This window comes from Ammodytes marinus (assembly GCF_949987685.1).
Source record: "Ammodytes marinus genome assembly, chromosome: 7".
Classification (NCBI taxonomy): domain Eukaryota; kingdom Metazoa; phylum Chordata; class Actinopteri; order Uranoscopiformes; family Ammodytidae; genus Ammodytes; species Ammodytes marinus.
Genome location: NC_137211.1, coordinates 28,097,961 through 28,120,972, shown reverse-complemented (window position 1 = coordinate 28,120,972; position 23,012 = coordinate 28,097,961). Strand labels below are relative to the sequence as shown.

The window sequence follows — 23,012 nt, the reverse complement described above, 5'->3', positions numbered from 1 at the left end:
TGTTGAGTTTAATCTTGACATTGTTTTATTTGTCTTTATTCGCAAAATCATATCTCCACTTTATTCTACACATTTAGTCTTTTTTTTCTTAAAAAAACTTCCTCCTCTCATGTCGTTCTCTCCCTTTGCCCATACATAGGAGCAGTTTACGATGAAGAAATGAATCATATAAAGCAATTGTGGGTTCACATTCAAATGGTTTACGGTTGGGGGGCGCCCTTAGCTCAGTTGGTAGGGCGTCCCCCCCCGGGCCGGGCCCAGCAGCAGCAAAAACACCTCAGACCAAAGTTAGAATAATCTGCTCACATACCCAGAGAGAGTTGAGCGGAGCTTGGCTCATGTTGCATCAGATGAGGAATCTCATCATAGTAACCCGGTGCCTGGCTACAGCCTGCCTGCTGGGAGGATGGAGGAAAAACAAGGTGCTCTGCTTTAACATGTAGGCTATCATCGGATCAGTTCCAAAGTTATTCTATTTAACATACATCTTTAACACGTGTAGTTTCTTGACTTGTAGCATTACTCTGATTGGGATACAACGAGATAGAACAAGGCACCCTAAACCCGGGTGTTGGTAATCATTAACCTCCAATGAAAAATAATTGACTGACTGCCCATAGAAGGACAGAGCAAGGGCAAGTCTAAAGAGGTTAAGATGAACTCATACTCATAAAGAGCACTCACTTTTGGCAGAGTGCACATTTTCTTTTCTTTCTTTTTTCTTCTTCTTTCTGCACATTTTTTGGACGTTCACGCCCCACGGCCTGTGGAGGTAAGCTGTTGTGATGCTTCAATGGCAAACTCTCTAGACAGCTTGTGGAATCACAGATAGAGTAATGTTTGAAAGTAATCATTTCCACTCTCATGTTTAGATGAATGGGTGGCCGTTGCTCCGCAGTCATAAAAAGATTGGCTATTAAATGTAGAGTCCTTGGGCAAGAAAAAAGGAAACCCCTTTGTTCACATACCAGTTTACAGAGCCCAGGCTGTGTTTAAACACCTTTTTTCTTTTCAGTGCACACACAGTACGGACACGTAAAGGATCTTGAGGAGATATTCACTGAATTTGACAAAAAGGGATTTTGACTGCAAGTGTTCTCCAGAATTACCACTCTTCCCCTTTAATAACCTTTCACTTATTTAACGTCAGTAATGTCAGTTCATCATGCTGATCTTACCTTAAAAAAGTAAAATCATGCTGGAAAAAAAGGTATTACCATCTTTTACAGTCAATATGGTAAAGTCCCTGTGAGGTAAATTCAGTCGCTGCACTGACAAAACAACACCAACAACACCATCTAGCCCAACCCAAACCATCACCAGGTTTCATGACACAATCAAGACACATCAGCAAATCTTCAGCAACAGTTTTTTAACTGCTACTAAATCTCTGGTTCACGTTTGAAATGAAAAAGCAACCGATGCAGCGCAACTTGTTGATGGAACAACAGGTGTATAGTGACAGTGTAAACAAAGCCACGTCATCTTGAATGGCTTCTGCTCCTGCTGCAGGGGAGCCCATTCACCAAACACTGTAAGCTACAGGAAAAGTCCTGTCACATTATGCTATTTTCAGCCAAAAAAATCCAAATTTGATAACTGTATAAAGTTCAGAGGCTGAGATATCATTGTGTGGGTGAGATGAATCATAAAACAATAATCTAAACATTTGAAAGTGAATGTGGGCCCTGATTTCTGCTGTTTTTAAATATAAAGGCCAATCAGTAATATTTCTCAGCGTTCAACGTCCTGTCATCTCCTCCTTGTCGACTCAGGAACCAATGGGTTCCTGTAAAAATTTTGGAACAGAAGTTAAAATTTTTGGAGAGGGAGGTGGGTGTGGATTATGAGGTAATTCCTTCCCACAGCAATACATTTATCTATCTATCTATCTATCTATCTATCTATCTATCTATCTATCTATCTATCTATCTATCTATCTATCTATCTATCTATCTATCTATCTATCTATCTATCTATCTATCTATCTATCTATCTATCTATCTATCTATCTATCTATCTATCTATCTATGTTTCTGTGAATGCAAAGGAGTGGTTAATAATGATACCAAGGTACAAGGAAAACACAGACCTGTGAGCAAGAGCGCCCCCTGTAGGTTACCTAACACAGTTCCTCACCTCTCCCAATCTGTTGAATGGTGAGTTTCTGTGTATGTGTGTGTGTGTGTGTGTGTGTGTGTGTGTGTGTGTGTGTGTGTGTGTGTGTGTGTGTGTGTGTGTGTGTGTGTGTGTGTGTGTGTGTGTGTGTGTGTGTGTGTGTGTGTGTGTGTGTGTGGAAAAACAACTGCACAATGAACAATCCTTCTGATAAAAATTGCACCATCTTTTAAGAGTGATAGGCCTTTAGGTTTTTTTTTTAACAGAATGTGGTGTTTTACGATAGGTTAGATTATAAAGTTGAGGTTACACAACAGTAAAACAACATTCATTACTTTGATTTGATTTGATGTGCCACTAGATGGTGCTCCTGTCACACACAAGCTGACACACACATGAGAACGGGACCATCTCACCCATAGGCACATTATTATGTCTATGATCTCACCTGCAAATGCTGTTTTTTTTTTGTAAAGTGGTAGAAAGTGTGTTGTTAGATTGTGCCAGAGAGGAGCTGATTCAAGTATTTGTGTTTTTTTGTTTGTTTGTGTTTTATTGCATTTTGATTTATATATGTTATGATATCGTTAATAGGAAAAAAACGATATAGTCAGTACACCAAATTTCTCATAAGCAGATCTGAAAATATTCACCTTTTTTTGCGGCAATTACATCAGCACATCTCTCTGGCATAGTGTCAATATATTTCCTGAGAACTTTGACACTGATGTTATCCCATGCCTTCTGCAACTCAAACTGTAAGGCTTTCCTTTCAATATATAATAGATCTGTCAAGTTTATTTTCCAACTCGCCCCAAATTTGCTCGGTGGGGTTGAGGTCCAGACCTTGGGGGGGGGGGGGGGGGGGGGCAGTCCATTATATTCTATGTTCCAGCAGATTCCTTAAGTTAAAGGTAGTACCGGCAATAGATAGAAGAATGTTTAGGGTCATTGTCTTGTTAACTCCAGGCCCAAGAAGACACAGTTCATAAAGACACTGTTGCACCATTAGTCAATGAGGTGTTGATCTGTCACACAGTTCTCATGAGGTCTTTCCTCGGTCCTTAAGACTGAGAATTCTGAGAAGCTTCACTTAAGTGTCTGAAAGCACATTTTGTTCTACATCTCCCCTTAAAGTTCTGGTGTGAATTGGTGGTATCAAGGTGGTCTAAAGTGAACTTTACAGTGCTTGTTGTGTGTGAACAGCCAAAGTTGTTTTTTTGTAAGGAAAATTACATGAATCTCCTTCTGATGGCTCTAGTCCATAGTTTATAGAGCATAATGATGACTGTAACTGTATTTACAGAATCCTGCCTAGTTGACTGTTCATCAGCGCAGGCTTTTGCACAATATGTATTTTTTTAATATATAAGAAGAAAAACAAGACATAGCAGTTGCATTGTGGGTCCATCCCAGCGTTCCGAGCCGTCACCCTGTCTGTCCCCAGAGAGGACGTCACTGCTAAAGCGCTGAGTCATATGCCAAAGCCATCTGAGCCCTAAGACAATTAGCGCTAAGAAGTGGCACACTGCAGTGTTTAAGTGGAGAGGCTGCAGTTACCAGCCAGACCTTTACAGCAACAACACAAGCTGCTGTTTACCTGCGCTGAGGAGATTCTAAAACGCTGGGTGTGAGTGTCAAACAGGGCAGCAAATATAGATATGTGGCACTTGAAAAAACATGTAACTGAATGTTCAAAGATTAATTTTGATATATCTTTAAATTCAAAAAATGATTAGGCCTATTTATATATTATAATTATTTTGCCCATAGTTTAAACCGACTAAAATAGCGGATTAGGCCTAGTTCTGTTTGTATGTAGTCCTAATACCTTTAAACAGTTCCATTCTATTCATGTAGGGGTTGACACTTCATCTCAGAAACCATCACAATCACAATGTGAACGTTGATTATATCATTATCATAATTATCATCTGCCCAAATCTCTAACGATTGTCTATGGCAAATCAAAAGTTTAAAAAAATTCTCATGTATATTTAAAAACATGCATGAGTGTGTATGATTGACATTATCCTCCAACATACAATGTTAACAGAGCTACGGTAAATCTGAAGATTAATTCAACTTTAAAATGATGGGACTAAATCCTCTGTCTGTTTTTACATATATAAGTGAATATTTAAAAATGTATTCCAGATTACTTTGGGGTCAGAAAAGTATAATGAAAATGACAAAAAAAAAAACAGCCAATCTACGCCAAGTCCTTAGAAAACAGTTCCATATTTATTGCAAAATATTTTTGTACAGAATACAACTGAAAAAACATCAACAGAGGAGGAATGGACAGTAAGGCCAACATCAGAACTCCAAGAGCTGAACTGTACAAACACCAATAGTAACATTTGCTGCTTTAATAGTGTTTTTATACAGAAATTGAGTCCCGCCCTCACAGCCGCCTCCTTAAGGGGGAGAAAAAGAAAGCGTCTTCCCTAGTTTTTTTTCTTCTAAAACATTATTGCCATTGCCTGTAAACCCATCAACTTAGAATACCAGTGGACAATTCTTAAAATGTCCAAACGTTCTGTAAGAAAAATTGTCCCTTGATCGATAATGTCTCACAAAATATAAATATATATACTTGTAAAAAGCTCCAAACAATATGGGACCAATAATATTTTCAGAGTGAGCGTTCAGCATCACTCGTCATTGGTAACATGAGGAGGTTCAGAGCACTACAGCTAAAGCTAGGAGGCTAACACCGTTAGCTCAACTCCTACTGTCAGTAACTGTGTGTGCAGAGATACCATAAAACTTCGGATTTTCGAGCTAAATAAAATAGAAAGGTTTTAAAGTCTGCTTTTTAGTTTACGTCACACTGCTGGAATAATTGAACCCTCCCTTGTGCTTGGAGGGGTTAGCATAGTGCGCCTAAATAAATTGGGGCGTGCATGCCCATGCACAACCTCATGCTATTTGGCACTGATGTAAAAGTTCTTTCCTCAATTAGTTTGTCTCAGTCACTCCAGCTCCTTCTCTTTTTTTTCTCTACACATAAAAAAAGGCAGAGTAAGACAGGATATACCCCCCCGACATTCAAATGTACATCTTTTAACATTGGCTCTCCCAAACATTTGGGATCTAATGAAGACAACAAAGAAAACACACTTCCTCTCTCGAGAAGTTTGTTATAGAAAATAAAAATTAAATAAAAGATTAAAATAGATAAGATTTGTTTTTCTATGCATAAGCCCTTCAAGAAAATCACACCAAAACATTAGAAAGGATGAAGACGATGTACAATCCGGAGCTCCAGAGGAGACGGAGGGGGGGGGGGGGGGGGGCAGACATGGAACTTAGAGGTGCAACACAACAGTGTCATGGTGTTTGCCCTTTTGATTCTATATCCTACAATACATCTGGTGGATAAATAATACGTTTAGAGTCCTCCTTTAAACTGGGAACCTGACAGCTGGATAGTCTGGTATGGGAAACCAGGGTTCAATACCTGGTCAGGGCAGGGTGGGTCCAGTGGGCGTCCTTAGGTAAGACCATAAATGCTAACTGCCTACCCCCAGTTGTAAGTTGCTTTGGATCTACACCAGTGGGATGACACACACACACACACACACACACACACACACACAATGCTTTCTGTCCAAAATTCAACATAAAGGATAAAGCTGACTGGTGCTTCCGGGATGCTTTAAAAGACATTATTCTGCGTAATTTTTAAAGGAAAATGTCAGCTTTGTTGACATCTGCAAGTATTCACTTCACTAATAGAAGAATATTTTGAAGGTTAATAAAGTGAATTGAGTGTGATGTTGAGCCACTCCGCACCAACCGTATGACCTGTTATTATTGACCTTAATCTTTCAGTGAGTGGTGGTTAAACCTTTCTATGGATATCACAAGTGCTTTTCAATGATTCGATACCCTGAGTAGAGGACATAGGCTTGGGGTGAAATTCAGCAGAAAAAAAAAAAAAAAGAGACCTTTAGCCAAGCGAACACCAACAGAAAAAAAAAGTACTAATGAATACCACCTTTCACACATAAATAAAAAGAATATGTACTTATCGGTACATTAAGAACCACAAGTGTAGAGAGATCTCCATGTCCGTCCACAGAGAAATAATGCATCAACCACAACAATAACAACAACAACAACGACAACAACAAATCACCCATGACGACACAGTCATTTTTCAGCTTTACAATATGCATATATTCATGCATATATAATGTGTATTTTCCCCTTGCATACAGGCGAGTGGTTGGGGACTAATATAGAGAGCCTTTTAGTTATACCAACTCCCTCTGCAGAGACTAACACTGATTATTAAAGAGATGGTTACGAATGAGAGCAAACATAATTCACACAGGACACAGGGCTGAGGAGGGTGAGAAGACTGATTCTGCGCAGCCTTGTAAACAGAGGAGGCCAGACAGCCAGCCAGAGAGGATGATGGGTAACAGACATCCACTTAAAGCAGCAAAGATAGGAACAGATTACAGGAGGCGGGAGTGAGGGAAAATGAAGAAGAGGTGGGTGTCCTTAAAGCCCAGGCTTACTTATCAGAATATTCACAACTTTGCTTTGTCTGCATTCTGCCGGGCTGGGCCCAGACGTTTGCTCTGACGCTGAACATGAAGGTAAAAGTAATGGACGTCTTCCTGTCTTAGAGGACAACTACTCATAATGTAACAAACGGTGGACTCTCTCTCACCAATGTAACACAGCGTCTTATAGTAAAGCAACCTATGAGCTGAATGGGTATTTGATGACTTGGGGGGTAGGGAGGGATTGCAGGAGGGTGCCACAGGCCGATTATAGGTCACTGGGTCTTCAAAAAGGTAACAGCCGCTCCCTCCCACCCCCAGTTCCACCGGGACGTCCTCTTTGTATCAGTAAGTTAGACAGGGCTCAGACGAACAGCTGTATTCTCTCTCTGATGGTCTGCCTGCATATGGGGCATGTCTTGAGCGCGGCGCTGCAGTCGATGCAGGAGGCGTGTCCGCACTGGAAGACCAGCTTGATGTGGTTGTCGATGCAGATGGGACAGGTGATGCGCTCCTCCATCTGCCTGTAGCGAGACTGCAGCTGCTCCAGCAGGTTGTGCTGCTCAGAGTTCTCTGTGCCGGGGCTGCAGTCCACCTCCGTTTGGTCTGTGGGCGGAGGGAGGGGTTATGTCAAAGAACACAATCTACAGACATAGGCCATGTTTCCACTGTGCAGCATAGTTGAGTTCAGCACAGTTCCTCTACTTGGTAGGCAGCGTTGCCCCACGACTATAGCCATGGTCAGAGTATGTATTATGGGTCAGAGCAGTAGAGACGCACTGGCCTCGGCAGCTACATAACTAACGAGACATGTTAGCAGCAGGACACAGTGAAGCCCGCTGATTAATTCAATTCAACCAATCAAAAAGGACTAGAGTGTGTAGCTCCACCCTTTTCGGTCCCTTTCGGACGGCTTGGTACCCCAATAAAAGGGTCCCAAAAAATAGGTGCGGCTTGTGTTACCTATTGTGGGACCCTTTCCAACTTTTGACATCGGAAACACAAATAAATGTGTGCCCGGCCAAACCGCACTAAACAGCTCAGTGGAAATGAAGCTTTAGACAATAACTGGAGCTCATTGTTTGCTGATGTTGATACAAGTTCAATCATTCAAGCTGTGCAATGTGGTGCAGGATGAGACTGTCCTGCTTCTTCACCACGCCACTGGTCAAAGATGACACAGAATCAGTCAGAACACTAAACGCTACATTTATCAACTGGTCAGAATAAGAGGATTCTTCTTACCGTGTCTAATTTTCTTGGTGATTGTGACTTGGCATTTGATGCACTTCTTCATTCGATGGGCACACTCTGTTCAGACAGGGACAGTGTCAGAGAGCAGGTAGACAAACGATACAAAGACAAATCAATATGACAGAAAATGCAAATGCAATTCAATATAAAGAATGTGTCCACATTATTTAACATCAGAGGTAGAAAGTGAAGAAAACAGTAGAGAATCTTTTAAAAAGATTTTTATATAAATTGGGCCAGGATTTTTAAACAGGGACAATACCTGCCGTATATCAAAACGATTATAGTATGTAGAATTCAGCATTATTGAAAGCCAGCCTTGTGATATAATTGACAGTTTATTAAACTATAGTTTGTGTAAAAATTCTATAAAATCATCATTCTTAAACTAGTGCTGGACAGAACTGAAAACTATTGTAACTTAAACGGTGTAGTTCACACGATTGCTCCCAAAGCGTAAACAGGAATTAAGACATGTATTGACTGAGTACTCGGCTAAGTTTCTAAGTTATTACTACAATAATACACTCTAAGCTCACTCAATGATGTGTTCTTTTCTCTACTATGACCCCATCTCCACCCACCTTCACAGGCCACACTGTGCTGGCAGGGGCAGAAGAGAACCAGCAGAGCCAGCTCGGAGCAGATGAGGCATTCACTGGGCCCCGGCGGTGTGGGGAGAACCAGGTTGGTCATGGTGTTGGGCGTGGTGTGGACCCTCCGCAGACTGGCACTGCTCAGGCCCTGTCCAGAGGTGATGGCCTGCAGACGCTGCAACCTGAACACACAAACACACCGCTAGAACAACGCACGGCACCATTCTCTATTGCCGGAAGAGTTTGGAACACATCAACACTTTCTGTAGCAGCTGATATGTGTCCATCTTTTAAGTCATAGTTTAAAATCAGGGTATCCCCACAGGAATCTCAAAGTTAAATTAAAGACTTTTAAATCCCTTTCTAAAGCCACTTAAAATGGAATGGAATGCCAACGTCACGGCCAGTCTGGCAAAAGTAGGAAGGATATTGTAGAATATTAAATTCAATATGTCTTTTTAAATGCTTTTAAGAACCTGTGGATACCCTGATAATGCATGTAAAAAGGCATTGGCAGCTTCAAACTGAAATGTCTGAACATGTCCCTAACATCTACTCCTTGGTTTATCAATATTCTTTCCATTAGCACTGTCTTTCCCCAGCCTTGTACCTGTGTTTCTCAGAGAAGCTCTTGACCAGCTGCAGCATGGTGCTGTCAGCCACCAGGTCCAGTGGACTCTTGCCCTTGTGGTTGGCGTAGTTGACGTCGGACCCTTCCTGCGCTAGGAAACACGCCATGGCCGCGCCAACGCTCAGCTCGGTGGTTCCCAGAAGACCTGAAGCACTCAGCTGTGGGAACACATGATGAGCACGGTCAAATCAATTCAATGATTTTCAAAGCAGACCCCAATGTTCTACGGTCACACTCTCAGTTATAACAAGAACTGATCTTGTGGTAATGGTAGGAGTCAAAGAATTCTCTGAAAACTTAGTCAAGATTGTGAGCATAAAAAGGGTAATTGAAGAAAACCAGCGCAATCCAGTTGAGGCTGTTACATAAACCCACATCTAATCAGCGCTAAGGAACTCCCCCAATAACTCATCCGCTGACAGTGACCAACACAGCACTCAGCACTAACGTCTAGCCACCTCTGTGTGTGTGTGTGGGGGGGGGGGGGGAGAGAGGAAGAGGGGGGGATAGGGGTGGGGGGCTCTTGGCAGCTGGCCAAGATGTTGAGTGTAGCTGCAGTGTTTGCGGTCATGTAGACTGGAAAGGACGTCCTTTATTGACGCAATGGTACCACCACTGACTGATGTAACGGCATTTTAAGAGCCCGCACTGAAAATGTGCTGCACGAGGCACAGAGTCAAGGTCTCTCAATGAGGAAAAATTAAACTGGTTTACAGTGAGTCAACAGCTCTCAAAACATTGTTTATTTCAATGTCAATTTTGAAATAGTCTATTTTGCTTCCAAGAGATTCAAACTTACACATAATAAGTTAGATATTGCCAAATGTTAATATTCATCCAAACTTTCCTGAGAAAAATGTACTAGCAAGGCAAGGCAAGGCAATTTTATTTATAGAGCACATTTCAGGCACAGGGCCACTCAAGGTGCTTCACAGGGTTAAAATCAAATAAAGAATACAAATACAAAAAAAAAAAAAAAAAAGGAACAAATTTAAAACATGGATAAAAATACAACATTTAAATAAAAGAATTAAAACATTTTACAAAAAAAAAAAAAAAAAAAAAAAAAAAAAATTACAGGTTAAAAGGGAAACAAGAACGTTTTGAGACCCGATTTAAAAGAGCTGAGAGTCTCAGCGGACCTCAGACTCTCTGGCAGTCCGTTCCAGACATTGGGCGCATAAACGCTGAATGCCGCCTCTCCCTGTTTAGTCCTAGCTCTGGGGACTACCAAAAATAATAGTTTTTAATGTCAGTAATCAACAGGCAAGGTTTCATGATGCTATCTATAAGTTTGGACCTATTCACATAAGACACTGTGGCACTATAGTTCCTCATCACCAGGTGTAATGTTAACATCTGGTGAACCAATCCTTTAGAAAGGGTTTAAGGCTGCTCTAATCAAATCAATGTCCTTCTATTAATAACGGCGTGTATTGCTATGTATCATTTGAGAGGTGTCGCTCAGAGTGATGAATCTGCAGAGAAGTATCACCCAATTCTGAATGTTCTCACTATAACTAATGGAGCATTTAGCAGCTCGAGAACCACATATTTCCCTGTGGATTTGGTGGAAATAAAACAGAGCTCAAGCCAGAGGGAATATTAGACTTACATTAGCCAGGTCCCCTGAAACACAACTCTAAAATTCCATCTTGGTATAATGCTCCACTGTGTGCGCTGTTTGCATTACACCGTAACAACTTCATACTGTATGTCAGTGTTGTGAAGAACAGCTTGTTGTGCTGCCTCCAATTGGAACAACATATCAATTCATGTCTGTTTAATGTTACTGAACTCCAGTGAAAAGTTCCATGCATCCTTCAGTTTCATACAAGGGCTTAGTGAGCTTCGTTGAAACAAATGTATTTCTGCTAGTAGAAGCTCGCTATAATGCATATTGTATGACTACAAGTATATTCAAGATATTTGTCGTACACACTAACAGCGATGGCATGGAGCTTGCCCAAGGACAATTCAACAAGTGGTACCGTAGGAGTTACTAGAAGGAGGACCTGAGTCAGTGAATTCTGTGCCTTGGGATGAATGATAGCAAATGGCTTCTTTTAGATTGCTCGAAGTAATGGCAGAGTGGTGCTATCCAAGTCTCAAGACATCCTCTCAGGAAAGATGATGTGGTGTGTTTACACCGCACTCCTAAATGTATCACAGACATCTTAACTGGAGCTCCCCTCTTTGCCAAATCTATCAACTATACACTGTGAGTGGGCCCTCCACTTCTCATCCCTTCAGCACTTTCTCTTTCCCTGTATTTCACCATCGTTATCAGTCTCTTGCCAGGACTTTCTCTAAAAAAAGGTGCAGTGTGTAATAGGAGAATACTTAGTGGCATCTAGTGGTGAGACTCCAGATTTCAACCCTCCCTTATTAAACCTTCCCTTTCAAATAATTACACAAACTACGGTGGCCTTCAAGGACAACAAGCAAGTTACTAAAGATGGCAGCATCCACCACTGCCTCGAGTCTTTCCATATTATCAAGTGATGAGGTGAGGATTTATTTAGATATGTATTCCATAGTAATTCTTCTTCGTCTTCCAACAGGTGCATTTCCACAGGACACCCACTATATATAAAAAAGTGTATGGCTGTTAAGTTTGTCTACGCTGTACTACTGTAGAAACATGGCAGTTCAACATTGAGGCCTCCGTGGAGGGTGCCTCCAAATCATTCTAAGGTTATAAAAGAAACAACAACTTTTATTTCCAAGGGATTATACACTAATTAAAACATACTTAAGAAAATTTGTATTTCATTTCTACCAAGTCTGTTCTGAAAAACACAAAAACACACTCTACACACTGCACCTTTAAAGCGGGACAGCGATGTGAATATAGTAAGTCAAAGACAGGGTCCTCTTTATTTCTGGGAAAATAAATCCAAGCTTGTTGAGCCTCGGCTGCCTGAAACCATTTAGTTATTAAGCTGCAATTCTTTTTATACATTTTGTTTCTCCAGGGAAACTCTGGAAGGCCTGCTGTCACCTTTTCACAGCCCCGCTATTAGTGCACTCCTATCTGATCACTTTCTCCTGAGTTAACCCCTATCTCCTGCCCTGTTTACACCATAAAGCAAAGTCCTTTCTCCTCGGTTCACCCTTCTCTTTAATAGTGTCCCTGCCTGACCTCTGTGCCCTCCTCCCACCTTTCATGCTCCCGCCACCATCTACCTGGTAAAGCCAATTTACTAATTTATCCTGGATTAACCACCCAGACTATAAACAAATACTTCTGCATTCCTTCGCTCTATTTGTGTTTACCATTCCTGCCCTCAGTCCTTCTTTTAACCTCTTTAAGGCTACATTAATCCCTTTTCTCTTCATTCACCAACTGTTAAGTCTCTGTTTACTCCTCATTCAGCCTATATTTACTCCTCTTTCAATGTGTCATCCACTCATCCCTAAATCCACTATTTATTTTTGGCAGGGTCTCTTTGGTAACCATTTGTCTTTGTTTACACTCTCCTTTGTTTAGCCCTTATTTCTTCCTCTGTTCACATCTTTTGAAAGTTGAGTTTCTCCTCAGCTAGCTCCCTCACAACAATACCAAGAATTTAGAGGTAATATATCCCTCAATAAGTCAAATTATATATGTTATATAAGTATAGCTGATCTAGTCACAAATAAAAGGTCCAAAGGGTCATTTAAGTCTTTATTTTACTAAACCTCGTCTGATTACATCTGTGTATTTCCCCTATACAACCATCTTTAACGGCCATTATTTCAACTTCTAAAGCACTTCCGATATTTCCCTAATCATTCTTAGCACTATTTCAAAAGGTTATTACAGAAGGAGTTGTTCTTAGGTTGTTAATTGAAAAAAGGCTCCAAAATCTCTTCTGTAAAAAAACTTTTGACACATATATTTTGTGAAAAGTGAAATAAAGATTTTAACTCTGGCTTTCTGCCGTTTAAAGAGCCTAGGCTGTGTATGAACACGGGGTTTTTTTTTTTCAGGGCGCACACAGTACGGACAGGGAGCGGATTGTGAGGAGATAGACACTCATTTTGACCAAGATGGCTGACTTATCTTTTACATGACATGTTTTAAAGAGCATTTTAACAGGCCCTAGTGTCCTCACCCTGCAGTAGAGCGATGTGGGGGAGCAGCCCTCTCCACCCTCCTCTGTGCTGCTGGTTGGCGTGGTGGCAGGGGGGCTGAGCATGACGTTGGCCAGCTGCGGGCGCAGCAGGGCCACGTGCATGGCCGTGTCTCCGTCCTCGTCCTCCATGTTGACGTCCGCTCCCTCGCTAACCAGCAGCTGCACCAGCTCCGTGTGGCCCTGCGTCACTGCCAGCTGCAGCGCCGTCTGGTTACGGTTGTTACGGATGTTGATGTCGCAGCGGCCCTGGTAGGGGGGGGGGAGTAATTGTGAGTGAAAGTTGTTTTTTGTAATACTTTGGGAGTCTCTAGACACACTGGGGACTCATTTTAATGTTGAAACACCATGGAAAAGTGAACTAGGTGAACTTTTAAGTAATTTCTGACTGATTTGCTTGTGTCTTTAGCTCACCTCCTTGATGAGGATCTCTGCGACGTCGCGGTGGTTGTTGAGAGAGGCCAGATGCAGCGCAGAGAAGCCATCGTCCTTCTTAACGTCCACTAGCTGCCTCGCCCGGGCCATCATCTTCTCTGTGGCCCTGCCACCAGGACAAACAACACAAGACTCCATTAGGCACAGCGCACAACAACCATGACCTGAATTAACAACTGTTTAAGTTGCTTCTTTTTTATCCTCACAATTATTAGGGATGGGTATTGAAGTTCAATTCCTTTTTGGCACCAGCCAGAAATGACTCCACACCATCGCATATCGCAAAATATCTTGTGGTTCAATACCAGATTGAAATACCTAAGGGTCAACGTCAACAACGTCAGTGAACCAATAAACGTGCATCATGCTAAATGTGGCTGATGCTGCAGACAGTGCTAGGCTGGGCTGCTCTACTGTTGTATTGTCCTCTGCTCTGTAGCTGAGCCTGCTTTATGACGTGTGAAAGTGAAGCCGACAGCCTTTCAATGAGCAGCACCCAGGAAGGCTAGTGGGCCACCGTGGAGGCTTCGATGAGACACGTCCCGACCTTTCTGTGTTGTTAGGCTAATGTTAATGTTAGCTCTGATGGATTTCTACTGATGGTTTTGGAATCGCTGATGTTGATAGAAAAGGCTGGTGTAATTTTATTTTTTAATATAAAATCATGTCACAATAAACAACCAATACATTCTATTTTAAAGTTAATTCAACTTTGTGGGAGAATTTCATTAGCATCGGATTACTTTAATATGTAATGGATTTGTATTAAAAAATAAAAAAGTTTCTCCATAGCCCCAGTTTGGAACTGTGCCTCCCAGGTGTTGAAACAAACTGAGCCATCTTTGCTAATCAGCTCTCTTGCACGGTGCATCTAGACTGTCTGCATTACACTGTATAAATGCTGCAAGTACAGTAGAAAAATTTGACTATTTTTGCATCAATGTCAAGAGGGACCATTTTAATGCAGCTCTCATAATGATGACTTACACATTTTAACAGGCTCATTGGCTTCATATTACAGCTAAATGTCTAAGCATTACTAAAGGCTGGTCCGCTGAGAGCACAGGCAGCAGAGTTGCAAATACAGTCACGCATGGTCGGGGATCGACTCTGGGTCTATCGTTAAGGATGAAGGCTGATGGTGGAGGCAGTTGTGTTGGAGGTCATTGGTACCTGCAATGCAGCTCCATGGGGGGGGGGGGGGAGGGTATTGATAGAGGGATATACTGTGCACTCTAGACAGGGCTGTACAGTGCGACAGTTTTGATCGCATTTGCTACTGAAATTGATCACGTGCGATGATGAATACGAATCCTTTCGCACTCGTGCGACAGGTTGATAATGAGGAGAGGCTGTCTTTAAAACACAGAGGTCAGATGCACAACACTGCTTAAGAGGGCTCTACATTAACACTGCGGGTAAATGAGTCTAAGGCAAGTAAGTTATTGAGTCCACCCTTCAATTTGGCTGGTGAAAGATGTGTGCTCGGGATCTGTGTTCATGCAGCGATTCTAGGTATAAAAACTTCACGGCTTCAACGGCAATTACCGGAAGGAGACGGCACATTACCGCAGTTAAGTTAGCGCGTGTACAAACAGAACATTTCCTGTGCGCCTTCACATTAAAAGCCTGTTACTAGACAAACGTGAGTTGACTTTTATTTTGAAGCCAGTAAGAACAGGAAGTTAGCGCTTTTTTCTAACTTGAAAGGCAACTCCTTCAGCTGCAGAGAGCAGTCAACAGTATCCTAGTCTATTTAAACAAAGTTTTAAATAAGCCACTGAAAAGCTACTCCCAACACATTCACAACAACCTATTTAATTTATCCTAAATTGTACCAATATGTATACTTATTTATTTAATAGGCTATGTTTAATGTTTTAAAGTTTGGTTTTAATTAACAGAAGGACATTATAATAATAATTCTGAATCAGCAAAAAATTGCAATTGGCAGGTTAGATTATTTTTTCTAAATTGCAATCAGTGCACCCCTATTCATTTTTCTACAATTATTACTGCATCATATTAATTGTGAATCTCAAATGAGACCAGGATGACATGCTCAAAGGTAATTAGAGCAAAATGCAAGGGTTAAGGTTATGCAAGTTTTCAATAGCCTACTTTGTGTGCTACCAAATTTATTTTTGTGCTACTGAATTTTTTTGCTTGCTAGCACCGGTGCTACCACCTAAAAAAATAAGCGTACAGCCCTGACTCTAGAGCACCTTCGCTAGCTGAATAGCTCCCCCCTCTCATGCAAGCCGTGTGGATTGTGTGCCCTTTGTACACACTATGCCTCATCTCTCTGCATTATTATTTCCATAATCGTTACTGCTGTGTGTTCATGAATATTCACATGGGGGTTACGTTTTGTACAAACGTGCCTACATACACAACAGCAAGGAGGGAATCTTCTCTTGAGACATACACTGGTTTCTATTTGGGAGTTTGCATCATGCTTCTCAGCTTGATAAAATCAGAAAGAATGTACCATGACAAGAACTGATTGTCTGACTAAGATTGTATGTATTGGAGTGAGTGAGGTCTATTGGGTGTGTGTCAGTTTGCATGGTGCTGTCATAAGTGTTCCACTGAAAGTGTAGATAAAAACAAAGAAACTACAGGACAATGAGATTTGAGGTAAGAGGGAGAAAGTATTTTTTCTTTTCAATAAATACAGTAAACAGACTAACCATCCTGTACATATATTTTCCTATTCTGTCAAGCTGAAAACTCCAGGAGTAATCTGGCCGATTGCCCTTTGCCTTCTTCATTCCCAGGACTTTTTGGTGAACTTGGCCCTCTGGCCCATCTTTTTCCATTTCCTCACAATAAATAAATACTCTAATAAACAAAACATAAGACAAAAAAAACAAGAGGAGAATAAACAGCAGGGGTCCACAGCTGCTGACAAGGACCCTTCACTGAGTTACATAAAACTAAAAATCTACATTTATGGATGATCTTTACTATCAAAGATGAGGACAATAAAACAATCATTAAATTACCAAATAGTGATTTAGAAGATGAACTTAAAGATGGACGAACATCGAAGCGCAACGTAACCAACTCCAATAAATGCTGCCACTTTTAGTTTTACTGTTAAAACTGTAACAATCCATGCTTATCCTCAGTCCAGTTGCTGAGCACCTTCAAACTGTATGTTACAATTTGTAATGAAAGCCAGAATAGACTGGGGAAATATAGAATAAAAAAGGCACCGCGTCTGGACTGTGTCAAACGTAGCGTGGGCCTGCAGATGATATATGAATGAAGTGGTGAACACTATAAATCCTGTGTGCCTCTAGTTTTGGCGCAGCGGCTCATGTCAGGCTAAATGGATGGAGTGCAGAGCCTAAACTCACAGTACTGCACATATGACACAAGCCAGAACAGATCAGACATGAGTTTAATGACTGTCTACTGCCGCCTCCACTCCCGTTCTTTAACCGCTCTCGCTTGCAGTTACTGTATTAATAAAATGTTCTCCGCTCAAGGGTGAGGATTTGTCCACACATTTCACTCATGTACAAGGGGGGCTGTCATGACATAACATTTTGTAAGATGTATTTCAAGGTAACAACACTATGAGCTAGGAGGCGGCTGGTTGTTGGCGTGATGTAGAAATGTGTGTCAGTGGAAGGTGAAGTAGCGAGGTGATCATTTAGTACTTCTAAGCTTCCATTGAATTATGCTCATTTTAGTTTGATTTAGTACTTGATGGGCATAAGTAGATGGAGTGGTGGAGAGTCTTTATTCAAATAACCTATAGGAACAAGTAATGTTAATCTACTCACAGCTTGAAAAGCTTTACTAATAGCAGGGCTCCCACTCCTCTGAATATGCATTTTCCCAGATATTATCCATCAAATGACATAAGATACACGTGAAAGTATTTCTCACAGAAACCTTGAGTGAAGTGAGGAGATTTATGGCGATGCTGGGTGCTGTTCATTCTTGCTTCCTCTCCTTTAATGGCGTCTCTTTAAAAAGAGCCATAGGCAATTTTCCATGACAGGGCTGTGTTGTAATTTGGGAGGTAAAGTTCATGTGAACCCATAAAAGCCCTGGAGTAAAGAAGCAGGCACCTCATCAGGCAGACTGGGTTGACTGTGAAAAATAGACGACTTACTAACTAAACATTTTTTACATAGTGGGAAAATTTTTATATTTTTCGTCATCTTAGCAAAGTCATCTTCCTTTTTCTGATGTGTTTTGTGACCCTGACTGAACTAGAAACAACAGAGTTCATTATTCTTTTATCTTTTTTTAAAGAATTGATTACCAATAAAAACATATAGAGCCCTTTTTGAGATCAAATACACACTCAGTGTCTTTAGTCAGTTGAAATAATGCATTAGCTCTACGATGACAAACTGCAGAGGTTGGTTGGAGTCACAAGATAAAAAACATTTTTTTTTTAATGATATCATTTATATCGCAGTTATGCTAAATCAATTCAACAATAAAATCATTTCTTAAAAGTTCATAATACTACTTGGAGAACTGTGGTAAGTAATTGTCTTTGCATGCTATCTACATTTCCAGGCAATTGAGGTGTGTGGGAGGAAGGTGATGATGGAAATAGACAGAGGGGGAGGACCATAGATAGTATATAATATGGATGTATCATCCGTGCTGACCTCAGTTGTTCACACGGCATCCAATAATCCTGCTTTATGCGTCGTCGGGGGGAGGGAACTACGCCCATCTGGCTGACGTGTACCTCCGAGGCAAAGTGAGGGACAATGGGCGTAGAGCTGTCACTCAGGAGATCGCGCCAATACATTTTAACCTCCAAAAGAATAAAAACTAGCCTGCTAGAAAAAAATTCACCTCCCTCAGTGTTGTCATGGAGATATGACCTAAACATACAGACTAGAATGGTTTTGTGGACCAGGCAGTAAATAGGTTTAATAAGACTTTGAAAACGGCCAGTCTAACAAGTGAGGGGCCACTCACACTAGGGCCGCGGCCCCGTGCCCAAGCTCATTTGCATACTAAAGTCTAGAACGTTTGGCTAGTGTGACCACGCCATCCGTATTCCAGCACGGAACAGCCCCTTGGCCACGGCACACTTGGGAGAGGTGTGCCGTGGCCAAAGTACAGATGCTAATGAGATGACACGCGCACAAGCAAGCGCACAGGCGGCGTTCCTGACGTGAATTTATTAAGGATGCATAGACCGTTAACGTCCGCTGCCTTACTAGTCGGCACCAGAATTGCCCACTTGGACTTGTAGCTACATAAAATGTGTGAGAATTAACGTGTGTGTAGGCCTAGGTGTGGGCTAATAAAAGAGAGAGAGCTAAATAGGTGAGCGCAGAAAGCAAAGAAAAAAGGTTTTCGTGTTTACTCACGTTCGTCAGATGATTTTTTTCTTTTTCCTCCCGTCAGCTGTCATAATACTGCCTTTACGCATGGCGGTGGAGACGAACACAAAACAACACACAACGGGACTCCGCGGCCCGGTGATAAGGAAACAGTAGCCTACACTAAGGTTTAACAAGAAACTTTATAAAGACACTTAAAAAAACGATCTCTGCCCATACAAAAAGTTCTGACTTGGATTACTTGATAGAGCGATCGATGTGTATAAAACCATCCGGTACGTATGGTCTGATGACGGGCCGTTATATTAATAATAAACAGCGTGCTGCACAAATATGAGACTGTCCACCGCGACCTATTACGTCAAGGCTACATTTAAAAAAAACAATAGTTTAAGGATTCTCGTTGCTCTAATGTGGAAGTGGAATATTTGATGCAAATTTGGCCGAAAATATTCACAAACAGTCGTATAGCCTACAAGTAGACTACGCTCCTAAACACGCACGGTGACGTAGGCAAGGTGCAATCGTGCCCAGGCCACGAGCAGTGTGACCACGGGCCAGCGGGGGGAGTGGGGAGGGGGGGAATCGTGCTGAATCTTCCTGCAGCACGGACCATGCAAACGGCCCTAGTGTGAGTGGGCCCTTAGTCAAAGAAAAATTGCTCAGTCTTGGTACCACCCCGAGTGGCCACCGGAAGGTACTACAATTTTGGTCACTTCATGCTGGTAACAATCGTTTGGGGCTTGAGGAGGACACACTGGCACACCAAAAAGGAGCCAGGCCCAAGAGCTTTGTTTGAGGGATGAAACCTTATCATTGTGAGAATATTCAGTAATGTATTGCATCTCTGTCTGCCTGCTCAGCTTGTGATTAAGCACCTCTGCTGTCAAGCAGCCTAAAACCAACACAGTCATGAGACAATGCATCCTTTGTGACAGGTGTCAGATAGGCAGCCTTGATGTTTGGCCTCCAGCCCCTCGGTGTAGAGTAAAATGCCTGTGCAGATCTTTCACCGGCTCCCTACTGGTGTCACTGGAGGAGTACAATACATTGAGCCATTATGGGAGGAAATGAGTTCAAATCTTTTTATCATCATATCATAATTTTTTAATTAAAAAAAATGTGTTTTCCTTCTCCCTCTCACTTTTCCTGCGTTCAAGTTGAACTAGGAAGTCAGAGTTTCCGAGTTCCCAGACGGAAATTTCAACCGTTACGCCCCCAGAGGTCGGAATTCCAACTTGGAAAATTTGTGTCAAATGAAATGACATGTACACATGGTAATGCTCATTTTATATCTAGATATGTTGCTAGAATATTTGGATGCACAAAATACAACAAAGAGCATTGTTATCAATTGGTATTGCTAACAATGGCTAACCCGAGGTGATTCTTAAAAGGTAAATGTACAAAAGGCGAACGCTAGAGGCGAATGTTCATGCTTTCTTCTAATTCCCCACATGTGCTACTGGAACGCGGGCAAGTGACAGAGGTGACGTCACTAACAGTTACGACCTCCGATCTTCCAATGTTAATGGAACGCAGCATAAGTGCAGTGACACAGCAATGACAGCAGGCCCTTTGCGGGAAACAGTATCTGTTGTTTGTTTTTTTAAATTTTTGTCCACTCATGCAGAAAATGGGTAACACCAAAATGCGGTTTGGGAAACATTTGAAGGACGAGTCAATGCATAGGGAACCTGGGTGCAAGAGTAAATGTTGTTGCATTTTTGCCTGAAATTGACTGCCAGCCCGCTGACAGCAGCAGAAGCCGTGTGGGAGACCAGCGCTCTATCTGTAACGGATAGTGATGAGAGTTGACCTTTGAGTCCTCATTTGACCACACAGGAGAGATCCTCCTCCCCCACACACACACACTCACAGAACCATCATTTCCACTGTTCAAATTGGACACAGGCATCAAACCTAACAAGACAGGGAAAATAATTGACACTCTGTACATGGTCTTCCACTTTGCATTTCAGAGGCCCACACTGTTATCAAGCAGTTGGATGTATTCGGTGCAAGCTGAATTGTGGAATTTTCCGAACGTTTGCAATAATTGACCATATGTACAATTATTGCAATTATGTAATCACGGTAAAGTCACATGGTTTTTCTAGCTCAATCCCAAGTGACAACCGCGGAGGCTTCATGTTTGTTCCAATACAAAAGTAATTAAATTAAGTGCAGTTTGACTAATCCCACCTCAAAGAAAACCCAGACTATATATAGTGAAGTGCCTGGGAAGAAACCCAACTCCTCCCACAAAATGTCAATGCTATTTTACTAGGGGGTTTGGGCTACAATCCTTTACTTTATTTCTTATGACATGGGTCAACATCCATTAAAAAAAGTGCTTATTTATATAGGATGTGTACTCACAGTTTGTTTCCCTTGAGGGCAGCATGGTGCAGCAGGTTGAAGCCTCTGTGGTTCTGTTGGGTGAAGTCAATGTTAGGCACTGCAGCCAGGATCTCGATGATGTTGCGGAAATCTTTAGCAATGGCGTCATGGAGCGGTGTATCGCCGTAGGAATCCTGATGGGGGGGAGAAAAACATTGCTTTGAAGTGGGGCACAGTGAGTGTGTTGCACATTCTGGAGCCAACTAGATCTACAGGCCTTTTCTACAGGCAGAGAAAAATGTTCAGTGGCGTATAAAAAATTGTTAAGATGGGAATTGGATGGATAGCAGTATCTTAGTAAAGGGGACCGGCTAACACAATTCTGTTGCACAAACATAATATTGTTTGCGAGAATTGGTTGTACACAATGGCAACACAATTGTTGCTATCCTAAAATCCACACTATTTATACCACATTTGGGTTTAAATGGTGTGTGTGGATACTGGATGACATTCTCATTGTATGTGGCACAAACAAACTATTTCTGGGCTACTTCTCCATGATTCAAGCCGAGGAGAAACTCTACTCAAGCAGATAAAAGAAGCAGTTAGTGAGTTCCAGGCCTGGTTGCAGGCATGTGACAAAGTGTGGTAAATGACCTTAAAGAGACACTACATTGCCTTAATGAGGATGAGAGCCGAGGGGAAGCAGGGTCACAGTTAAACACCATAAATGTCTGAATTTGTGTGTTTACAACTGCTTGAAATGCGTGAGCTCCTTGTGACATGTGAAAAGCTAATTATTGTCGCTGACAGAGAAGCTCATTCACTGGCTACCCAGACACTCACTCTATGGGCAATCCCCAGTCATTGGCTACATGCTAAGTCATGAGCTAACTCTATAATCCCCAGTGACCAGACAGACAGCAGTATGATAATGGACTTTCTAGAGCCTAGGCTGTGTAAACGTAGACCTGGTTTGGTTAATGTAGTTAAACATTAAGTATGTAGCATAAACAAACCAAAATCTTCACTGGGGTTTGTCGGGTGAAATATATTTGAATGAAATGCCAATCTGCAGTACTAGCCATTCAAGGGCCTCTCACCTGGAGATTGACGTCAGCTGTATTTTCAGTCAGCACTCGCACCACGTCGGTGAAGCCCTTGTTGACAGCAATGTGGAGCGCCGAGCACATGGAGTTGTTCAGGAGGTTGACATTTGCCCCCTTGCTCAACAGCAGCCGTGTGATCTCTGCCTGATTACTGTACACAAGACACAATAAACAAAAAAAAAGACACACACAAACACACACATTATTGCTCACATCCCATTGGATGATTCCACCTGTCTAAACAGAACTTTCAATTAAGTTAAAGGTGCCCTGAGGAATTTATGATCATCAGAGGAAAAATGTGACAATATTCAAAATTCTCGTAGCTACTTTAATTTAAACCAGTATATGAAATCTAAAATGCTTATTCTGAAAACCTACTGGGAGGTACACTTGAGGGTAAAACAAATGACATCCTTTTTACTGTTTTTATCCAAACATTTAGTTTGCATGGTTTACTGATGGAAACACTTTTTTCCCCCCCCAACAAGTACAACTTCCCGGAGAGATACTGCCAAATGCAGAGTTCCTGAGCCTGTTTTAATAAGA

The 23,012-nt window shown here is 41.7% G+C and overlaps 1 protein-coding gene across 3 annotated transcripts in view; it reads right to left on the bottom strand.

The window, feature by feature from the left end:
• Nucleotides 1-4,359: 4,359 nt before the first annotated feature.
• Nucleotides 4,360-23,012, bottom strand: part of mib2 (MIB E3 ubiquitin protein ligase 2) — a 52,516-nt gene continuing 33,863 nt past the window's right edge. For all 3 annotated transcript variants that reach the window (XM_080031092.1, XM_080031090.1, XM_080031091.1), the window contains exons 12-19: nt 22,458-22,614; nt 21,391-21,545; nt 13,655-13,781; nt 13,223-13,489; nt 9,102-9,280; nt 8,480-8,673; nt 7,887-7,952; nt 4,360-7,247 (exon numbers count right to left, since the gene is read on the bottom strand). In XM_080031092.1, the coding sequence (XP_079887218.1) occupies nt 7,006-7,247; nt 7,887-7,952; nt 8,480-8,673; nt 9,102-9,280; nt 13,223-13,489; nt 13,655-13,781; nt 21,391-21,545; nt 22,458-22,614 (1,387 nt within the window). In that variant the 3' untranslated portion in view covers nt 4,360-7,005. The remainder of the gene's footprint in view (nt 7,248-7,886; nt 7,953-8,479; nt 8,674-9,101; nt 9,281-13,222; nt 13,490-13,654; nt 13,782-21,390; nt 21,546-22,457; nt 22,615-23,012) is intronic.